At 40.0% G+C, this 16,544-nt stretch overlaps 1 protein-coding gene across 1 annotated transcript; it reads left to right on the top strand.

The window, feature by feature from the left end:
• Positions 1–2,292: 2,292 nt before the first annotated feature.
• cnih2 (cornichon family AMPA receptor auxiliary protein 2) lies at positions 2,293–10,583 on the top strand. Its single transcript, XM_085796806.1, has 6 exons — positions 2,293–2,511; positions 4,840–4,908; positions 8,168–8,215; positions 9,573–9,685; positions 9,781–9,924; positions 10,043–10,583. Exons 1-6 carry the CDS (start codon positions 2,431–2,433, stop codon positions 10,068–10,070), a joined length of 483 nt encoding a protein of 160 aa, XP_085652932.1. The 5' UTR covers positions 2,293–2,430; the 3' UTR covers positions 10,071–10,583.
• The last annotated feature ends 5,961 nt before the right edge of the window (positions 10,584–16,544 follow it).

Here is a 16,544-nt window from a genome sequence, read left to right as displayed (position 1 = left end):
TGGTTGTAAATCATGGACACAGCTTAAATATCTAGTTTCTGCCTCTGAAAGTGAGATAAATACAAATGCAAATCTGACTAAACATTCACTTACATTTACATTTTCATTGGTGTTAAAAGAAACCAGTTTATCATCATCTATTAATATGAACATTAGGAAAATAAGAGGTGGTGTGAATGAATGAGGGGGTATTCTGTCAGGAACTGCATTACATCATCATATTGACCCTATCATGACCACAGTGGTGACACAGACGTGTTGTGTTGCACCATTTGACAGCAGACAACCACAGCTATCGAGCTGCTGTGAATTATTTTGTATTTGCCATGCAGTCTTCTGATGGAATTGATGCTGATTTTGTGCATTTGTCAGAAATAACCTACAATACGATTAGCATGGAGAATCAGTGATAACAATAATAATAGAGGATGATATTAAGAAAAACACAAAACAAAGCGTGGCAGCATTTTGTGTTAAATGACAGCAGCGTTTTTCTAAAAATCAGCCGTGAAAGAGAAGTGAAATTGAGCAATTTAATAGACATTGAGTGAACAGCTAATAGAGCAGATGACAGGTGAGTGAGAGCAGCACCCTCGAAGAAACAGACATACATTACATGAAATGACGGATGAGTGAGAGCTTTGGTGAGAGGGGCCGATAGTGGGAGGGAGAAAGAGAGAGATACAGACAAAAGGAAAAAAAAAAACATTTACAGCCTGCCCTGCCCCCTCATCAGTCTCTAGGGAACAAGGGATTATGGAAATGTATAAATGTAAGAGGGAGGGAGACTGACAGACAGAGAGAGAGAGAGAAGGGGGAGAGAAAGAGAGAGAGAGAGGAAGGAGAGAGCAAATAAGAGAGGGAGGGAGGCAGAGCGATCCGATTGGTCGACCGTTATAACATCAAGCGTGATAGAAATATTTCTCTCGCAGTCTAAGAAATAGAGGAAGAGAGGCAGAGACAGTATAGACTCAGGAAACACATTAGGTCTGTTTTCAAAAGACAGAAAGAGAAAAGAAAGAACGAAAGAAAGAGAAGGGAGTTCAGACAGAAAGGAAGAAAGAGAGGAAAAGAAGGAGGGGGAGACAATAGAAAGGTGGACTTATTAACTTATGCCTCCTGAGGGCTGTGGAGATTCTTTCGTAAGAGCGGGAGTCATTTCAAAAGCAGAATAAATGAGGCTCAACATGTAGATGCTCTGCAGGTTTCTGCCTCAGTATTTTCCAAAGTTGATCAGTTTTAACTTGCATCAAAAACCTGTCAGCAAAGACAAAACCTAAATTTTTTTTTTGGAGAAACCTGAGGGATGCGTCTGAGAGAAGTCTGACATGGTGCTGACCCAAATTGACAGAGACGAGGAAAGAGTGGACTGTTCAGTGGCAGACACGTCTCCGACCAGACACAGGTATTCTCTACTCGATATTAAGATCAGTCCAGACATTGATCCATGCTAACTGACTGCTGTCATCAATATTGTGCTCTGATCTTCAACTTAAATGTGTGATACTGGCATTTGCATTAAGTCTTTGGATTTGTACCCTAATTCCTAATTTGGACCTTTTATTTTTTACCTGCTAAATCAAAATGTCAGGAAAATTGTCTAATGTGCAGAGCAATATATTTTATCTTCAGTAAATCATCAGATTCATGTGGAGGCAAATCATCTCTCAAAGATTTTGTAATACCATAAGTAAGCTGCCAACAGACTGTCTCTGCAAATAAGAACTCGGCTAATGTGCAAACTGGTTGTTTACATGTGTTATATCCAGATTTTACAATATGCGTCATTAACAGAGCTCTTGATTCAGAGCAACAGATGAAGTGAAAGCCATACGACAAACTACTGACCTATCAGAAGCCATAAGCATCTTAGACAATAATCCTTCCTGAAAACACATAGCGCTGTGCTTTTTACTATCGACAAGAGTCCTGTGCTTCTGCTGTCAGAGTGTCAGTCACAGACACTTTGTGGCTCGCATTACTGTGAGAAAAAAAAACCCCCAGAATGTGTTGGCTTTATGGAAAGAGAAACTGCAGGCAGGAGGAGGAGACAGACATTTTGATGGTCAGAGATTGAAAAGAGGAGCAGGAACAGACGTATGAGTGCTTCCTAAATCAAAAGCGAGGAAGGGGGTCATCCTGCTGTCAGAGAGGAGACAAAAACACAGCATGAGTGGAAGTGAAGCCACAGCTCAAGCTGATTATTGATTGTTACTAAAACTGAGTGTGTTACCTGGACAATACAGACTCAGTTTGCGTCAGAGAGGATTGGTGGTGGTGGTGGTGGGGCGGGGGGGAGACAGGCAGTAACCCCCTCCTAAATAAGGAGGGAGAGTGAGCAATAACCCGAAACAAGGCAGAGAGCAGAGAGGAGGGGGCTTCCCTTTCTCTCTCTCGACCCATCTCGTCGTCAGGCTGGCGGGCTCGGCCATGGCGTTCACCTTTGCGGCCTTCTGCTACATGCTCACCTTGGTGCTGTGTGCCGCTCTCATCTTCTTCGTCATATGGCAGGTGAGTGGCTTCTATATACGCACACTGCAAAAAAAACAAAACACACACACACACACGCCGAAAACTAAAAACGGGCACATGTATATAGAGCCTGAGAACGTCCACGCTCCATCCCACGCAGGCAGACAAACACATCCACCTACACACAGTTGTACAACACCGACAGGAACACAGCACACACACACACTTGCTGCTACTGTAAGGTCCTCAAGAGGTAATGACAAGCTGCAGAAATGAGGCAGCTGAATCTCTAAGAAAACCACATGTATGTGACTATTTGAACTCTTCAGAGCCACCAAACAACACTTTGTTCTCTTTAATTTCAGAGGCCAGGCTTTGAAGACCTCATTAGTTGGATAATGATAAATATTTGAGGTGAATGAAATGCCACAGAGCTGGGAGGAAAAGCAGGAAAACTAAAAACACATTTTGATTTGTCAATTCTTCATCTTTCCCTTCACAGTGAGAGTGACCTTGTTTCTTAGTAGTTTATCACTCGTGTGACCAACTGGAGCTCTTCTGACCCTTGTATGCTCAACAAAGAGACAGATATTACAGCCTGGCTCCATCTTTTCCACATTCAATAAACGTACGACTGGAAATAAATAGCTCCTCAAACAAGGTGCTCAGGTTCCAGCAAACTTGCGTGCAATGAGCACAGAGAGGCAACAACACACAACGATGATAAATCCGGCCACCAGACTGTTTTGAACCTGTCCGCCTGCGGCATTTTGAGTGAAATTTGCACAGATATCGCTGGAGACCAGACCAGTGCAGAGCGCCGGGTTTGCTTTGCTGGTTACACAAGTGCAGCAGACTCTGGGAAAAACAGCGAAAGCTTTGATCCCTCACCTTTTAACATCAAGCGATCCATGGAGGCAGGAACAATGTGAAATACAAAACGTATCATTATGAATATAAGACTTGAAATGACTAACATGCCAATTGACTAAGTGGGTGAGACTATGAGTCAGTCAGTGTGTCTGTGTGTGAAAGACGAGGGGAGAAGCGTGCGTCTGGCTCAGCGCTCAAGCGTGTGATTGAAACGCTTATCAAACTATGAATTTGTTTGCCCCCCCCTCACCCCCCTCCTCCACCTTCCCCCCCTTCCCCTCAGGCCGCCTCCACCAGGAGAGCACGGCACCCCAATTCTGTGTCACTCTCCGCCAATCAGATCGGCCGCGCGCTCCTGTAGTAACCATGGTGCCCACATAGGGGCTCACCATGTCGCCATGGAAACTGCATCTGTTTACAACAGTGTGAAAGAAGAAGACGAGGGAAATACAGGCTGCACACACACACACAGACACATATGGGGGAACTACCACCATGCAGGGCTGTTTCTGTTTCACATTTACCTACCAGTCAGACGCATGATGTTCACATAATACTTTTTAGCTTTTTTTTTTTTTTATGTCTTTTCAATGAGCCGTTAAAGTGAAGCTTGATGCTGATGACAGGCACAGCAGGTGGCTTTTACACCAAGAATGATTAGTGCTTTTATAGAGCTATTAATCAGGGAGCTGAGGAGAGAAATCATCACTCATATTCTGCGCTCAGGGAGCTGTTAGAGAGATTTCAGTCTGAACAACGGCACTGTTTTCTCCATGCCATCCTTGATTTATCATGTATTTTTGTTTTGCTAGAAAGGTCAGAGAAGTCAAATTTTTATATAGACTTCTACGACCATAATCCTCTTATAAACTCAACTAAGGTTATTAAATTTAACAACTTTTTTTTCACCCTTATATAAGTTCTGATGGGCACTAATTGTTTTAATCCCGCCAGAAAACTGCTAATCACTGCAAATGAGTTCCTTCGACAGCCATCTGTGTCTCCATGGATGTTCAGTTTCTAACAGGAACTTTATCACCAGGTCCATTAAGTACAGACTGGTCTTACAAGTTTAGAGGAGATGGAAATCTAAAAAAAAAAAAACGTGTCACACTGAGAGCAACACTGTTACAGCAGGAGAGAGTTTCACCCAGAGATCATGGGTACAACATATACAGTTTAAAGAGGAGGAACAGGGCTGTACAGTATGTAATTGTATATTGTGCACACATTAATTAATCACCATGTGTGTTCAAGGAAAGTGAACAATCCCGCTGCAGCTGTACAGGATGTGTGTAGTGTAGCTGAATCAACTGTTGGTTACCATCAACTCACAACAGGTTGAGACTTAAAACAAAATGATTTCTTAAGAGTGAAGTGATGAAAGGACACCAGCTGTGTGTGTGTGTGTGTGTGTGTGTGTGTTTTTATTTTTAATTACATTGTGTGGTGTTCTATAGGTAACTAAATGATCAAATGTCTCTTATTTTTCAGATCATCGCATTTGATGAGCTTCGCACAGACTTCAAAAACCCCATTGATCAGAGCAATCCCACCAGAGCGGTAAGAGCCGTGCTGCTCCACTTCTCTCAAGAACGACCAAACCCCACGCGTGCACTGCACACACAGAAATCCCTTCTTTTCAGCTTCAAGAAAAACATGTCAGTGGTTGACACAGAGGCTGAGAACAAATGGAGGGTTTCAATACATAAAAAAAACACAAGGTTGCATATGACCATGAATTCAGCAGGCAGAGTTACACAATATTAAACCAGAGTTCATGAACTCCTCATAGTCAGCCAGATCTTAAAATAAATCCCATCTACATGAACAAAACTCACAGTATACTGTTATCTAATCCCTGTAATCATCAGGAAAAACAAGCAGCATTTTATGTAAATGGCTCTTCTGTGATTTTGGATTCAGGTGGAGACTTTTCAGATGTTCTACTTTAAAAACACATTCAGCTACATTTGGCCTATCCATTCATTTTTAAACATCAAAATATTTGACAAAATAATTGCTACAAATCTGAGCTCCCAGGTGATTGCAGCAGTGGCACCCGGGCAGCGGTTTGCCTTGAACACTCATTTGCATGCAGATTGAAGCAATCAACCTTTCTGCAAAGACATCGGCTCGTTGGCTTAATCAGTTAAAGAGACTGATGCAAATGAAGCCGCTGTTTACACAGTGAAATACGGTGCTGTCGCCACAATGAAGGTACAAGGCTTCACCTCAATGTAACAACAGGCGTATCCACTTGAACCACACTGGAATATTTAATCCATCCTGTCATATGACAGAGAATAAGAAATGACCCAACACAAGTGCAAGAATTTGTCTTTCTGCTTTCTGCTTTCTACTTTCTGCTCATATTCAGTAGGTATACCTTTTATCCAGTCGGATAAAAAAAACATTAAAGAGCATTATCATGAGTCAGATATTCATTTAGCAAGTTAACAGCAGATGCAAATGTCTTTTTCACAAGTTAGCTAGTGTTCTGGCAGACGGATGCATCTGAACAGCAAAGCGAGAGTGATGAGGAGTGGGAGAGGAAACAGACTGGAGGAGTGTGGAGGCGTGCAGAGCTACAGGGGGTGGACACAAAGACTGCAACACCTGTAAAAACACAGAGCATTCAGCAGCTCTGACAAAAACACTGCTCTGACTGTGCAGTTCAAAGCGGATGTGTTAGTTATAGCCTATAGTTCCTCCTCAGATGAAGGTGCAGACGTGGTGCCTGACGAAGCATCTTCATCTGACGTTGAAGACAACGAGCGTCATGATGACAGAACTGTTTGTGTCGAGGCTGTTGAACCGGCTTGCAACACGCTGTACAGGTGTTTCTCCAATCAATAGCAGACAACCTACACTTGTCATCGTGACTGATGTCAGAGTGTCAGAGGAGCTCAGGAATAACATGATCTGCCAGGATGTGAGGCCACAAGGCTCCCCTAAAATCAATACACTACAAAACATGAGGACTCACACACAACACAACACAACAGGCTAAGAAAATAAACATTTTTTTCTCATGTCAGCATCAGCGAAAAAAAACATGTTTTCACTCAACACACACATACAAAAAAAGACTGTAAATATCACACTAGCACAAATTGGAAGAGACTTAACATGTGTTTCCAAATCAGGTTTCTGTACGTCCATGAATCACAGTTACAGTCTCAAAGGGAGACATATCGTCATTGTATGAAACACATTGTATGTTTGGCTGGACGACAGAAAGTGGCTGTAATGCAGAGTGATTTCCTCTTGAAATGCCTTTAAAGATGAATCACTCCATGAACAGCGGAGCCATGTGGAGAGGACCCTCTGCATTACTAATCAAACTACATAACTGACAAAACACATTTCCCTGCATTTGTCGCTCTTTTGTTTGTTCTGCTTATTGTGAAATGTCTCCTCTGCCTTAAATCAACGTCTTCACTTACTCCTCTCGCTGGAACAATTAAATATTCAGAGTGAACTGGACGACCTGAGACAAATTGGGACACCTCAGGGAGGCTCCAGGCTGTGAAATCTAAGCAGATTTACAGCAGAAAAAAACAATTTATATGTGCAATAGCAAACCAGAGGGTGAACATAATAGTTGCTTGGCTGGCAGGCCCAGGCCAGCGCAGCGCTGTTTACATTGTAAAGCTCAGTGTTGTTGAGGGATGTGGTACACAAAATGAGCAGAAAAGAACAAACTGCAAATAAACAGTGAGGCTGAAGAGAGAGAGAGAGGGAAATTCAGGGCAAAATCCAGTTTCAGGTCATCATGGGAGTTTGAATTTATGGCCACAGATTCATAAGAGGTGTTAGAGGCCTCAATACTGGAAGCGACGACTGTGTAATTAAGACAGATGCCGCAATACATCAAATAAACGAGTATGAGAGTGTGTTCTGTCGAGGCCTCAATAAATACACAGGAGACGCACAACACTGTGGCGTATACAGCCTGAGATATACAGCACGCCGCCCGCCTTGTGTGTTTGTCTCACAGAATAAATGAGGCAAACAAATGTCTGACTATTGGTCCCCTTTGTTTACCTGCTCTGTCACCAGTCTGGTGATGCAAACAGATCCATCTAAGCAAATAAACTGCAGCAGAACATCTCATTTCCCTGTGCCAGCTAATCAATGGCCACCTGAATAAAACGTCACGGCGAGAGGCCCCCAGCTGCTGGATTGGCAAATGCAGGAGAAGATGGATGAGTTTCATTTCTAAAATTGATAATTGAGGCCTCTCTTATGACTCACGGGAGACTCGGAGCCTTTAGGTTACAAGACAAACATCGCTGTCAGTGCTTCAAACATGGCTGCTGTGTTTTTTGTGATGATGAATAGTCTCAGTCAGTTTGAGTTCCTTTACACGCCGTTTATTTTTCTTCTTGGCTTGATGAAAAATGAGTACTGGAAATAATGGAAAATAAGGGAGTTTAGGATAAAAAATCTATTTGGTTTGTAACTCAATTGTTATTTATACATTTGTATTACTTGTTATGTCTATTCTTTGTATTAATGGTGGGCGAGGTGGAGGAGTTTGACATGCACAAAGAGAATCAAATATGTTGTACAGATGGATGTATCTTCAGCAGACACATCGTTTATATTTAAACAGGAACTCCTACAGTATGAATGTGAAAGTTTCCCATTTTATCAACATAAATGTGTAAAACTTTGACAGCTGCAATCTTTCACAACAAAATTTCTAAAAACATTTCTGCCTCGACATTTTTTATTTTGTTATTGTCCTGTCAAAGAAAAAAAAAGCGATGAAAACCAGAGGTGCGCTTTTAATGTCTTTGTGTCTGCTCCACAGAGGGAAAGGATCCTCAACATTGAAAGAATCTGCAACCTGCTTCGCAGAGTGAGTAATAGCTGTTTTTCACCTGCTGCTGCTGGTGGATGACTAAAACAGAGCGGCCTCAGACAGCCATGACCATTTGTCCCTCTAACCATTGTGACGCACACTGATTCATTTCACATGTAGCACATCCCCACGGTCGCCATCAGCGCTCTGCAGACACACACACACACACACAGCAGTGGACATAGTGTTATAGGTTTTTTTTTGCCTGTTGTGATTTCTTTACACACTTCAGGGCTTTTACAAAGGAGGATTCAAGGTAACTAGAAGCTGTCGTGCTATGGAGGCCATTTTGAATCTGTACATTTCTGTCCATAAATAAAATGAGCACAATACAATTTTTAATTGATCAGAGAAAGTAAAAATAACTGTACAATCGGGTTCCATTTATTTATGCTCAGATGCTTTCATGATTAGACAATGTGTTTCAGATCAATGATTACTCATTTAAAGATAGTCGCCTTGGGAGTAAAGTCCATTAGATTCAGGGAGAAAATGATTAGTTTTACATGTGTGATGCTAAAAATGCTTACAATTGGCTGTTTGATTTATTGATTCATTATTTCCCACAGTGCTACACTTAAGTGCCACTAAGCCATACCCACTCCATCACCATATAATTGAAGAAGAAATTAGATGATACACATTTTTCAATATCATTTATGCAAATATAGTTTAATTGCAGAAAAAATATTTTATGATTAATTTTCAAATAGGAAAGTGATCAATCTCTTCTAGTAATCATGTTAGATTGCAATTTTATTATTATTTCATTATTCAGTATGTCATTGTGTTCATGCCAGTTCCAGCCCACAGAGTTATTCAACACTTTCCAATTAAAGGGAGAAGTATTTCCACAACATTGTCTGTCAGAAGCTCTGTTAACAGTGGGTTAGAGTAGCGTAAATTGCATCACTTTATGATATTTATTTGTGTATATTAATCTGTATTATTTTTTCAGTTATATGCAGTTTGTGTAACACTGGATTACATGACCACTTGTCATGTGTCAGGGGTCACCCGAAGACAGTTTTACAGTTATCATCTATTTTAGATATTTTGGTGTCTTTCAGCTCATTGTTTTGGTTTTACAGCGAACAGTTTTATTGTATTTACTTCCATTCTGCACTGCAGTATAAGCAGCAGCTGTTAGCCTGATCACAACCTGAACAGCTGCATCAGCTGTACACACTCTTGTCATTATCCACTAGGATAAATCATATAATGACATCTCCATTTTTTATCTCACAGCCAGGGAAACAGTTTTGATGACTACAACGACAGATCGATTTGATTTTTATGTAATTTGACATCAGACATCTAATATCCAGACCTTCTGTGTGTGTGTTGCGGTCAGTTGGTGGTACCAGAGTACTCCATCCATGGGCTCTTCTGCTTGATGTTCATGTGCGCCGGAGAGTGGGTCACACTCGGCCTGAATATCCCACTGCTCTTCTACCACCTGTGGAGGTAAAGTACAGTCTCATATAACATCTGTCTGAGAGGGCGTCTGTTGGTCTGGTCAGTGAGTGGCTGAGGCTCAAATCCCTTTTCTGTTCTTTTAGGTTTTTCCACCGGCCGGCCGACGGGTCAGAGGTCATGTATGATCCCGTCAGTGTGATGAACGCCGACATTCTCAACTATTGCCAGAAGGAGTCCTGGTGTAAGCTGGGCTTTTATCTGCTCTCTTTCTTCTACTATCTTTACAGGTAAGTATCAATTCACCAAATCTTCAGTTCCAATCTAACTTGGATTACACACACAATTACTCTTTTCTCTTTATTTTACCTTTTTTCATCTGGTGCCACCGTCTATTTCCTGCTGAAGTATGGTCTATGCCTTGGTGAGCTTCTAACAAACAGGAGCTCTGGGGAACAAAACAAAGGAAATGTGTGTAAGACAGACCCAGAGGAATGAATGGAGACATCAACTCTTCCTCTCTCCATGTATCATTCCCATCACCGGCTTGGGTTTTCAACAATCTGACTTGGGACAAAACAAGAAGACCAATCTGAGTGATAATGTGAATGTACAGGTGTTGGTCGGTGCTGTCGGGAGGACGGACATTTTGAAAGTTTTGAAAGACAGAAATGAAGCAGAAAGAGGATGTTTGTGTTGCCTTTGACCCATTATATGATTTAACAATATGAAGGGCTGGAGTTTTCCAATGCTGCTCTTACTAATCCAGTCGCTCAACTCACTGTGAACCTCCAAACTCTTAGGGACTGGAAAATGAAATAATACGTCTGTATTCTTTGAGTTTTTAAAATGCTCACAAAGCAGAACTGTTTTGGTTTTATTCTGTGTATTTAAGCTAATAGACACCTCTGATATGAAACTGCTTAGATCCTGTTACAGGTACAATGAACTGTAAAATAAAATAAAATAAACAGGTAATAGGCCTATATATCGTGCAGGAGAACTGTAAAGCACTGTAAGAAACACAGAAGGTCAAAAAAGGAAACAAAAGACTGGTGTGTGCACTCATATGTTGTACTAGGATGAAGATAAAAGCATAGTTTACTAATGACGGCCTCTGCCCAAAGTCAAACTGAAACAACAAGGAATTAATCATAGGTTTGACTTTACGAGTCAGTGCTTGTAATGTGCATTCAACATGAGTATGTCCATAGTTGTAAGGACGTATTTTATTCTACATTCTAAGTTCATGCTTTCCAAAGAGCTTCATGCTCTGACATATAATGCCAAAAGTTTATATCTGAAAAACATTGTGCCAAATTTCAGTTTTTAAAGAGTGAAAATAAAAATGATGAGGCTGGGAAGAGTGCCTGCGGTATCTTCATCTGCACACCGTGGCATTGTGAGGCCCTGTCTTCTTCATTTTCACTCTTTCACACATTTAATTTGCCACAATGTTTTTTTTTTTACTTGAAAAAATAGAAAAAAAATTGTTCTGTAGTATTTTTTTTTGTGTGTGTGCAGGGAGCGCCTTATTCCTATTTCCAGTGAAGTTTACTCTTAGTCATCTGCATTTATACTATAGTCATTTTAGCACAGCAACTTTTGTCTATGATATGAGGTAGAATGTAGAAATCTCATGTACAAAAAGCAATTAAAAACAGCAAACTAGCAATGTAATATGATCCATGAGACATATCGATGCAGTGTTAAGTGTATGTATTAACAATGAATTGGACACAAGTGAACAAGTGTAAAGCCAGTGAAGTCATCTCAATACATCTACAATCAAATGTCACAGTTTTAAAGGGCGTGTCTCAGATGTTAATGACCGAGATTTGTAAACGACAAAGCCTTTCCTCCGCTGGTGCTGCCTTTGCTATCATGTGTTCATAAGTTTGATGATAAGTGATAAGTGAAGAAAAAAAAAGAGAAAGAGAAAAACAGAGATGGTCGTCACACACCGGCTCCATGAGTAGTAAATGGTGCTGATGACAACTGTTGGACTCACATAGGAAATAACGTGTTGATTACAACCTGTTTCCAATCATATCAAAAGATTTACACATGAAGACATGAGTTTACATGAAGCTTCAACTGTTACATCTCTGACATCTGTCAGTGCTTCCTGCTATCCCCAACCAGACTGTCTCACTCAGGCTCATCTGGATCTAATGAAGAAATCTTTAATAATAAAGCATCGGAAACGATTGTTTCCTATTTATGCAGTTTCACTAAATGTTACTCCAACAGGAGTCAGTTGTGGAGACCATTTACAGAAGTGGAATAAAGCACATTTGCTGCGTGAGTTTTAATGTCACAGCACAGTGTATCTGGTACTGACTCAAAAAAAAAAAAAAAGACTACAGTGCCCACGCTTATAATGAAGGAACATGTCACCAGGTGCAACGCTGCGGCACATGTAGTTTTTTATAGATTCTGAAAAGCAGTGGAGCTCTATGGCACAGAGGAAGAAGCTACATCTGTCTTCCTCTACACAGGCAATAGTAAAAAATACATTTCATCTGTTGAAAGTTTAATTTGAAATATAAAACTAAGTGTCATACAAAAAAGTGAAGCCTACGTACATGATTCATACAAAATTAAGGTCTAAATATCCTGACTGATTCATAGGGTATATTTCAAATGTTTTACATTTCAGGAAACTTAATTTATTTTACAAAATTGAAATGTCATGTAGCTTCACTGCTGAATATTCTTCATGCTTAAGCTGCAGCAGTGGTTGTTCTGGTTTGATCAGGATGTCTGTCGAGTTATTTGGATCTGCCAATGTCAAATCATATCAATATGTGACAGGAAAATGGAAAGCTACCAATTTAGGAAGCTCTGTAATAGAGCTACTAGACCAGATACACATATACACACACACACATGCCTCTTGTGTCATTCACAATCCATTTCATATCAATGGAGTACAAATGAAGGGTTGGAGGAAGCAACTTCGACTGGCTGTAACGTTGATAGTCTGTCAGTGGTAATAAAAGACAAAGTAGGCAGTACATGTTGTGCCAAATGATGTTCATATGAATGTAATCACAGGACACCGAGACCTCAAAACTCTGCCAACAATGTGAGTGTGTTGAGTCTGGACAATCACTATAAAAGCACAGGAGCACGAGGAAGAGGAGGAGAAACACAGCTCGGGATGAATGTTCGTTCTGTAGTTGCTCTAAACAAAGCATTTTAGAAAATGGTATTGAAGTATATCTATTTGTATCTGTCTTTTATACATTTATCATTAATGTACGCTACAGTAAATTTGGTGGATTACTTTATATTTATTAGGTTACACGATAATGTACAGCGATTCACATGCCGTATTCTAATAAAACAGTAATACTTTAAAAAATCACCCTCTGCAAGTTTCTTATTTCCGGCCCATCTGTGAGGATGTGACACCACGATACCGCCAGAGATGTGACTCGATCTGAGGATGATGAGTGCAATAATTTGCAAGGACACCGAGCGTTGCATAGACTGTCACACGTCGAAGGCTGTGGAAAAACAGCTGCATATTTAGAAGTGGTTTCAGCGACACACAATTCAGACAACCTCTTATAAAGGCACAGAAATAACTGAATTTCAACAAGAAGAGCTGAACCGTTTAGAGGCAGCAGAGAGGGGGATGAATGATAGCCTTTTATTAGTGTCTGTAACTCTAGAGCACTGACACTTCAGTCTGTTAAAGGCAAAACTTGCATCAGATAGTGTGACCATGGCTGTAAATCATTTATAATTTTGTGGTTCTGACACTGAGAAATACAATTTGTTGACTTTTTTCCAGTTTTATAAAATTCTCTTTTCTGAAAGTTGAAGTATAGTTGAAGTAGTGAGTAGAAATAAAATCCCAAACAGAACTAAAGAGGTTTAGTGTGAAAGTTAAACATTGGCTCAAGCAGCAGCAGAAATGTGAACATTAATTTCTCACAAGTCACATGTCAATACAACACTTTATTAATGTTTAATGCTCACTTTAACTTGTGTTTTAATCTGAAATTTACAACTGCAACTGTGTTTATTTATTCATGGTACCTATTCACCATATTATCCACTGTATTTGTATCATTGCATTTATTGTATTCAGTATATTTTATTCTTTATTCTTCTATTCCAAAACCTGACCGGGGACAAAGACTGCAAATTAGCTCAAGCTGGACGTCTTTCATATGCATCACATTTTCCCATTTTCTGTGGCAATTTGTCCCTGTTAAATAAACATTAAAATAAAATAAAATAAAACAGTCCTATATGCTCAGCCATAGTTTTCCCTTTGATACAAACAGGGAAAAGCCGAGCAGGAAATGCTGAGTGTGTCTCGGGGACTCTTTTGCAGGGTATTTGAGGTTTGCCAGGTTATCACTTGTCTAAATAATGATTCAGACACAAAAACAGAGCAACGGCGAAGCTTCGAGCAGCCGTTTTCCCCTCTGTTTGAAAAAGGACATATCATTCCCCGCTGTCACCATGGAAACTAAACTGTATCAGAGATTCCTGTTGACTCACTCGGAGGCTCTCACTCACTCAAAGCAGAAAAAAAGAAGGAAAAAAAATCCAGTTCAAGTTGGTGGACATGCCCAGCAGCGCCGTTTCTCTGCACGGTATACAGCTTTTTAAAATTCATATCATCTAGTTTCATGTATGTAGTCATGACAACCACAACCCCAATGACACCTCCTTATGCCAGGATACAGACACACACACACACACTCGAGCATGCACGCAAATTGCTCGCTCACTCACAAACACATGCATCTGTTTCTTGCTCTGTCTCAGCCCACGGTTCACACTGTTTCACACTCATCATCATCCTGGGCTCTTCCTTTTTTTTTTTATCAGCACCCTCCACCACCACCACCACCATAACTGTCTCAACTCCTTTCCCCTCTCTCTCTCTCTCCTACGTCCCTGCTCTCAGAGAGGTGTTGCCATGGAAACTGGCTACAACTGATGGGACTGAAAACGTCACGAGTGGCATACACAATTACTGGTGCATGCTCATGCAGAGGTGCACACACACACACACACACACACACACACGGACATACATTTTTCTCATTCATTATTATGCAAGGCACTTTGAGTTGTTCCATGTTATTATGGCTTCACACAGACGCACATACATACAGTGTATATAGGAAACCCATAGACAATCATAAAGGCTGTGAGTAAGTAAACATGTAATCCAAGAGTCATGTTAAGTGGCAGAATGAATACCACAACAACAACAACAACAATGAGATAACATAACCAAAACTAAACAAAAACAGGGAATAAAAGGCATATTATTATTTTATAGCCTACATATTGTATATTCTCTGTCAATTACAAATAATAATCTTCTTTACAAATCAGATTTAGATGCTAAATTATTTTTTCTTTTTGGTTCTCCCCCATTTTGTCATGGCAAAATTGAGACATTGTGAGGTTTTTTTTTTTTCATCTCACAAATAAAGGGGACCAGCTGTGCTCTTTTAGCAGTGGCTGTTGTGTCCAAGAAGGTGTCAAACCTGTTCACACTTGTGCTGCTATTTGGACTCTGGCTCGCTGGTCCAGACAGAGACAAGAGCGTGACTCACTCCGTCAGCTGCCACCTCAGCTTTAAAAATATCCATCTCTGTCATTTGCACCTCACTGTACAGTTCAATTTCAGTTCACGTCACGGCCTAATTTATAAAACAACATGACATTTCATTCATGAATTATTCTATGAAACTAATTTGAAAATGTGACCTTTGAAATGTGAATTTGTTTCAGTGAAAAACAGATCAGAGATTTTATTAACTGTCAGACTTGTTTCAGACAATATGAGACAGGTACAATAGGAGAAATGAAGGTTGTTGATGGTCAAACTCTTGAGAAAGTTTCTCTCTCTTTTATAGATAGAGAATTATTCAGTTGTAATGGTCTCTTTTTAAGATTGAAGACAGGTCTGCTCTCAATTAATGTGAGAATTAAATTTTAAGATCAAATCACAGTATATTTTCTATGAATGAGGCCCTGGGGCTTTTATATCTGATGTTTCTGCTGTTCTTCTTTTGCTCTTGGTTAATGATCATGACAGTATCTAATTTTACTCGGACAAAAAAAAAGACACATTCAACAGAGTTCAAGAATATTCAAGCAGTTAAGTTATTTGCCTGCTGAACATGTGACGTCTGCTGCATGGTCGGAAAATGAAACTTTTGTTTTTGTCCAAAATTCGAGGAGAGGTGTGTACAGAGGTGTTATCAGCAAAATGATCACAGCTCACTGTGGAGGAATGCCTTTCTTCAGTTATATTATTAAACCATTAGTGATTATATAAGAGCATAATAAAAACAGCTACTTTAGCAAAAGAACATACTAAAACAAAATGAAAAACAAACAGCACTTTAATCGTCACACAGGAAACATGTGAGTAGATATTCAAACTGTGGAAAACAACAAGCTTTCAATATTGATGAGACTGTGACTGTACCCCTCCTCAAAAGACGTCTTATACAAATCAAACTGACTGCTGGAGAGCTTGTGGGAACAGGGATGCAAATCTGTCCCTCTGATTTTGTAGTTGTTCCTCTGTGGCTCAGTTTTTGGGCTAAAATTGATTAATTCTGTCTAAACAAAACTGTTTTCATCTGATAAATTTGATTAAACTGGAGAAATTATGTACACATGTAATATTTGTCAATGTAAGATTGTTGGTGGCTAGTTGAAAGGTTAAAAAAAACACCTCGATGACGATAACATCGTTGTAATGAAAAGAATAACAACCAGAAACCGTGTGTAAAATACAAATCAGAGATAGATTTTCATGTAGTTTTTGTTCATTTCCTGTTTAAAATTCTGCTGCATATTATTTATATCAGCTTGGCTTGGGCTTCTATTTAAGTTTTTTGTTGTTGTTGGGTTT

The sequence above is a fragment of the Trachurus japonicus genome, chromosome 14 (assembly GCF_045865225.1).
Source record: "Trachurus japonicus isolate A0001 chromosome 14, Traja_1.0".
Taxonomy (NCBI): Eukaryota; Metazoa; Chordata; class Actinopteri; order Carangiformes; family Carangidae; genus Trachurus; species Trachurus japonicus.
The sequence above is the reverse complement of the archived record's forward strand: the minus strand, read 5'-3'. Positions and strand labels throughout refer to the sequence as shown.

Coding starts and splice junctions, on each gene's coding strand:
- cnih2 (XM_085796806.1), top strand. CDS start 2,431: ATGGCGTTCACCTTTGCGGCCTTCTGCTACATGCTCACCTTGGTGCTG. Junction 9,686..9,780: donor CTCTTCTACCACCTGTGGAG/GTAAAGTACAGT, acceptor CTGTTCTTTTAG/GTTTTTCCACCGGCCGGCCG. Junction 9,925..10,042: donor TTCTTCTACTATCTTTACAG/GTAAGTATCAAT, acceptor TTCCTGCTGAAG/TATGGTCTATGCCTTGGTGA.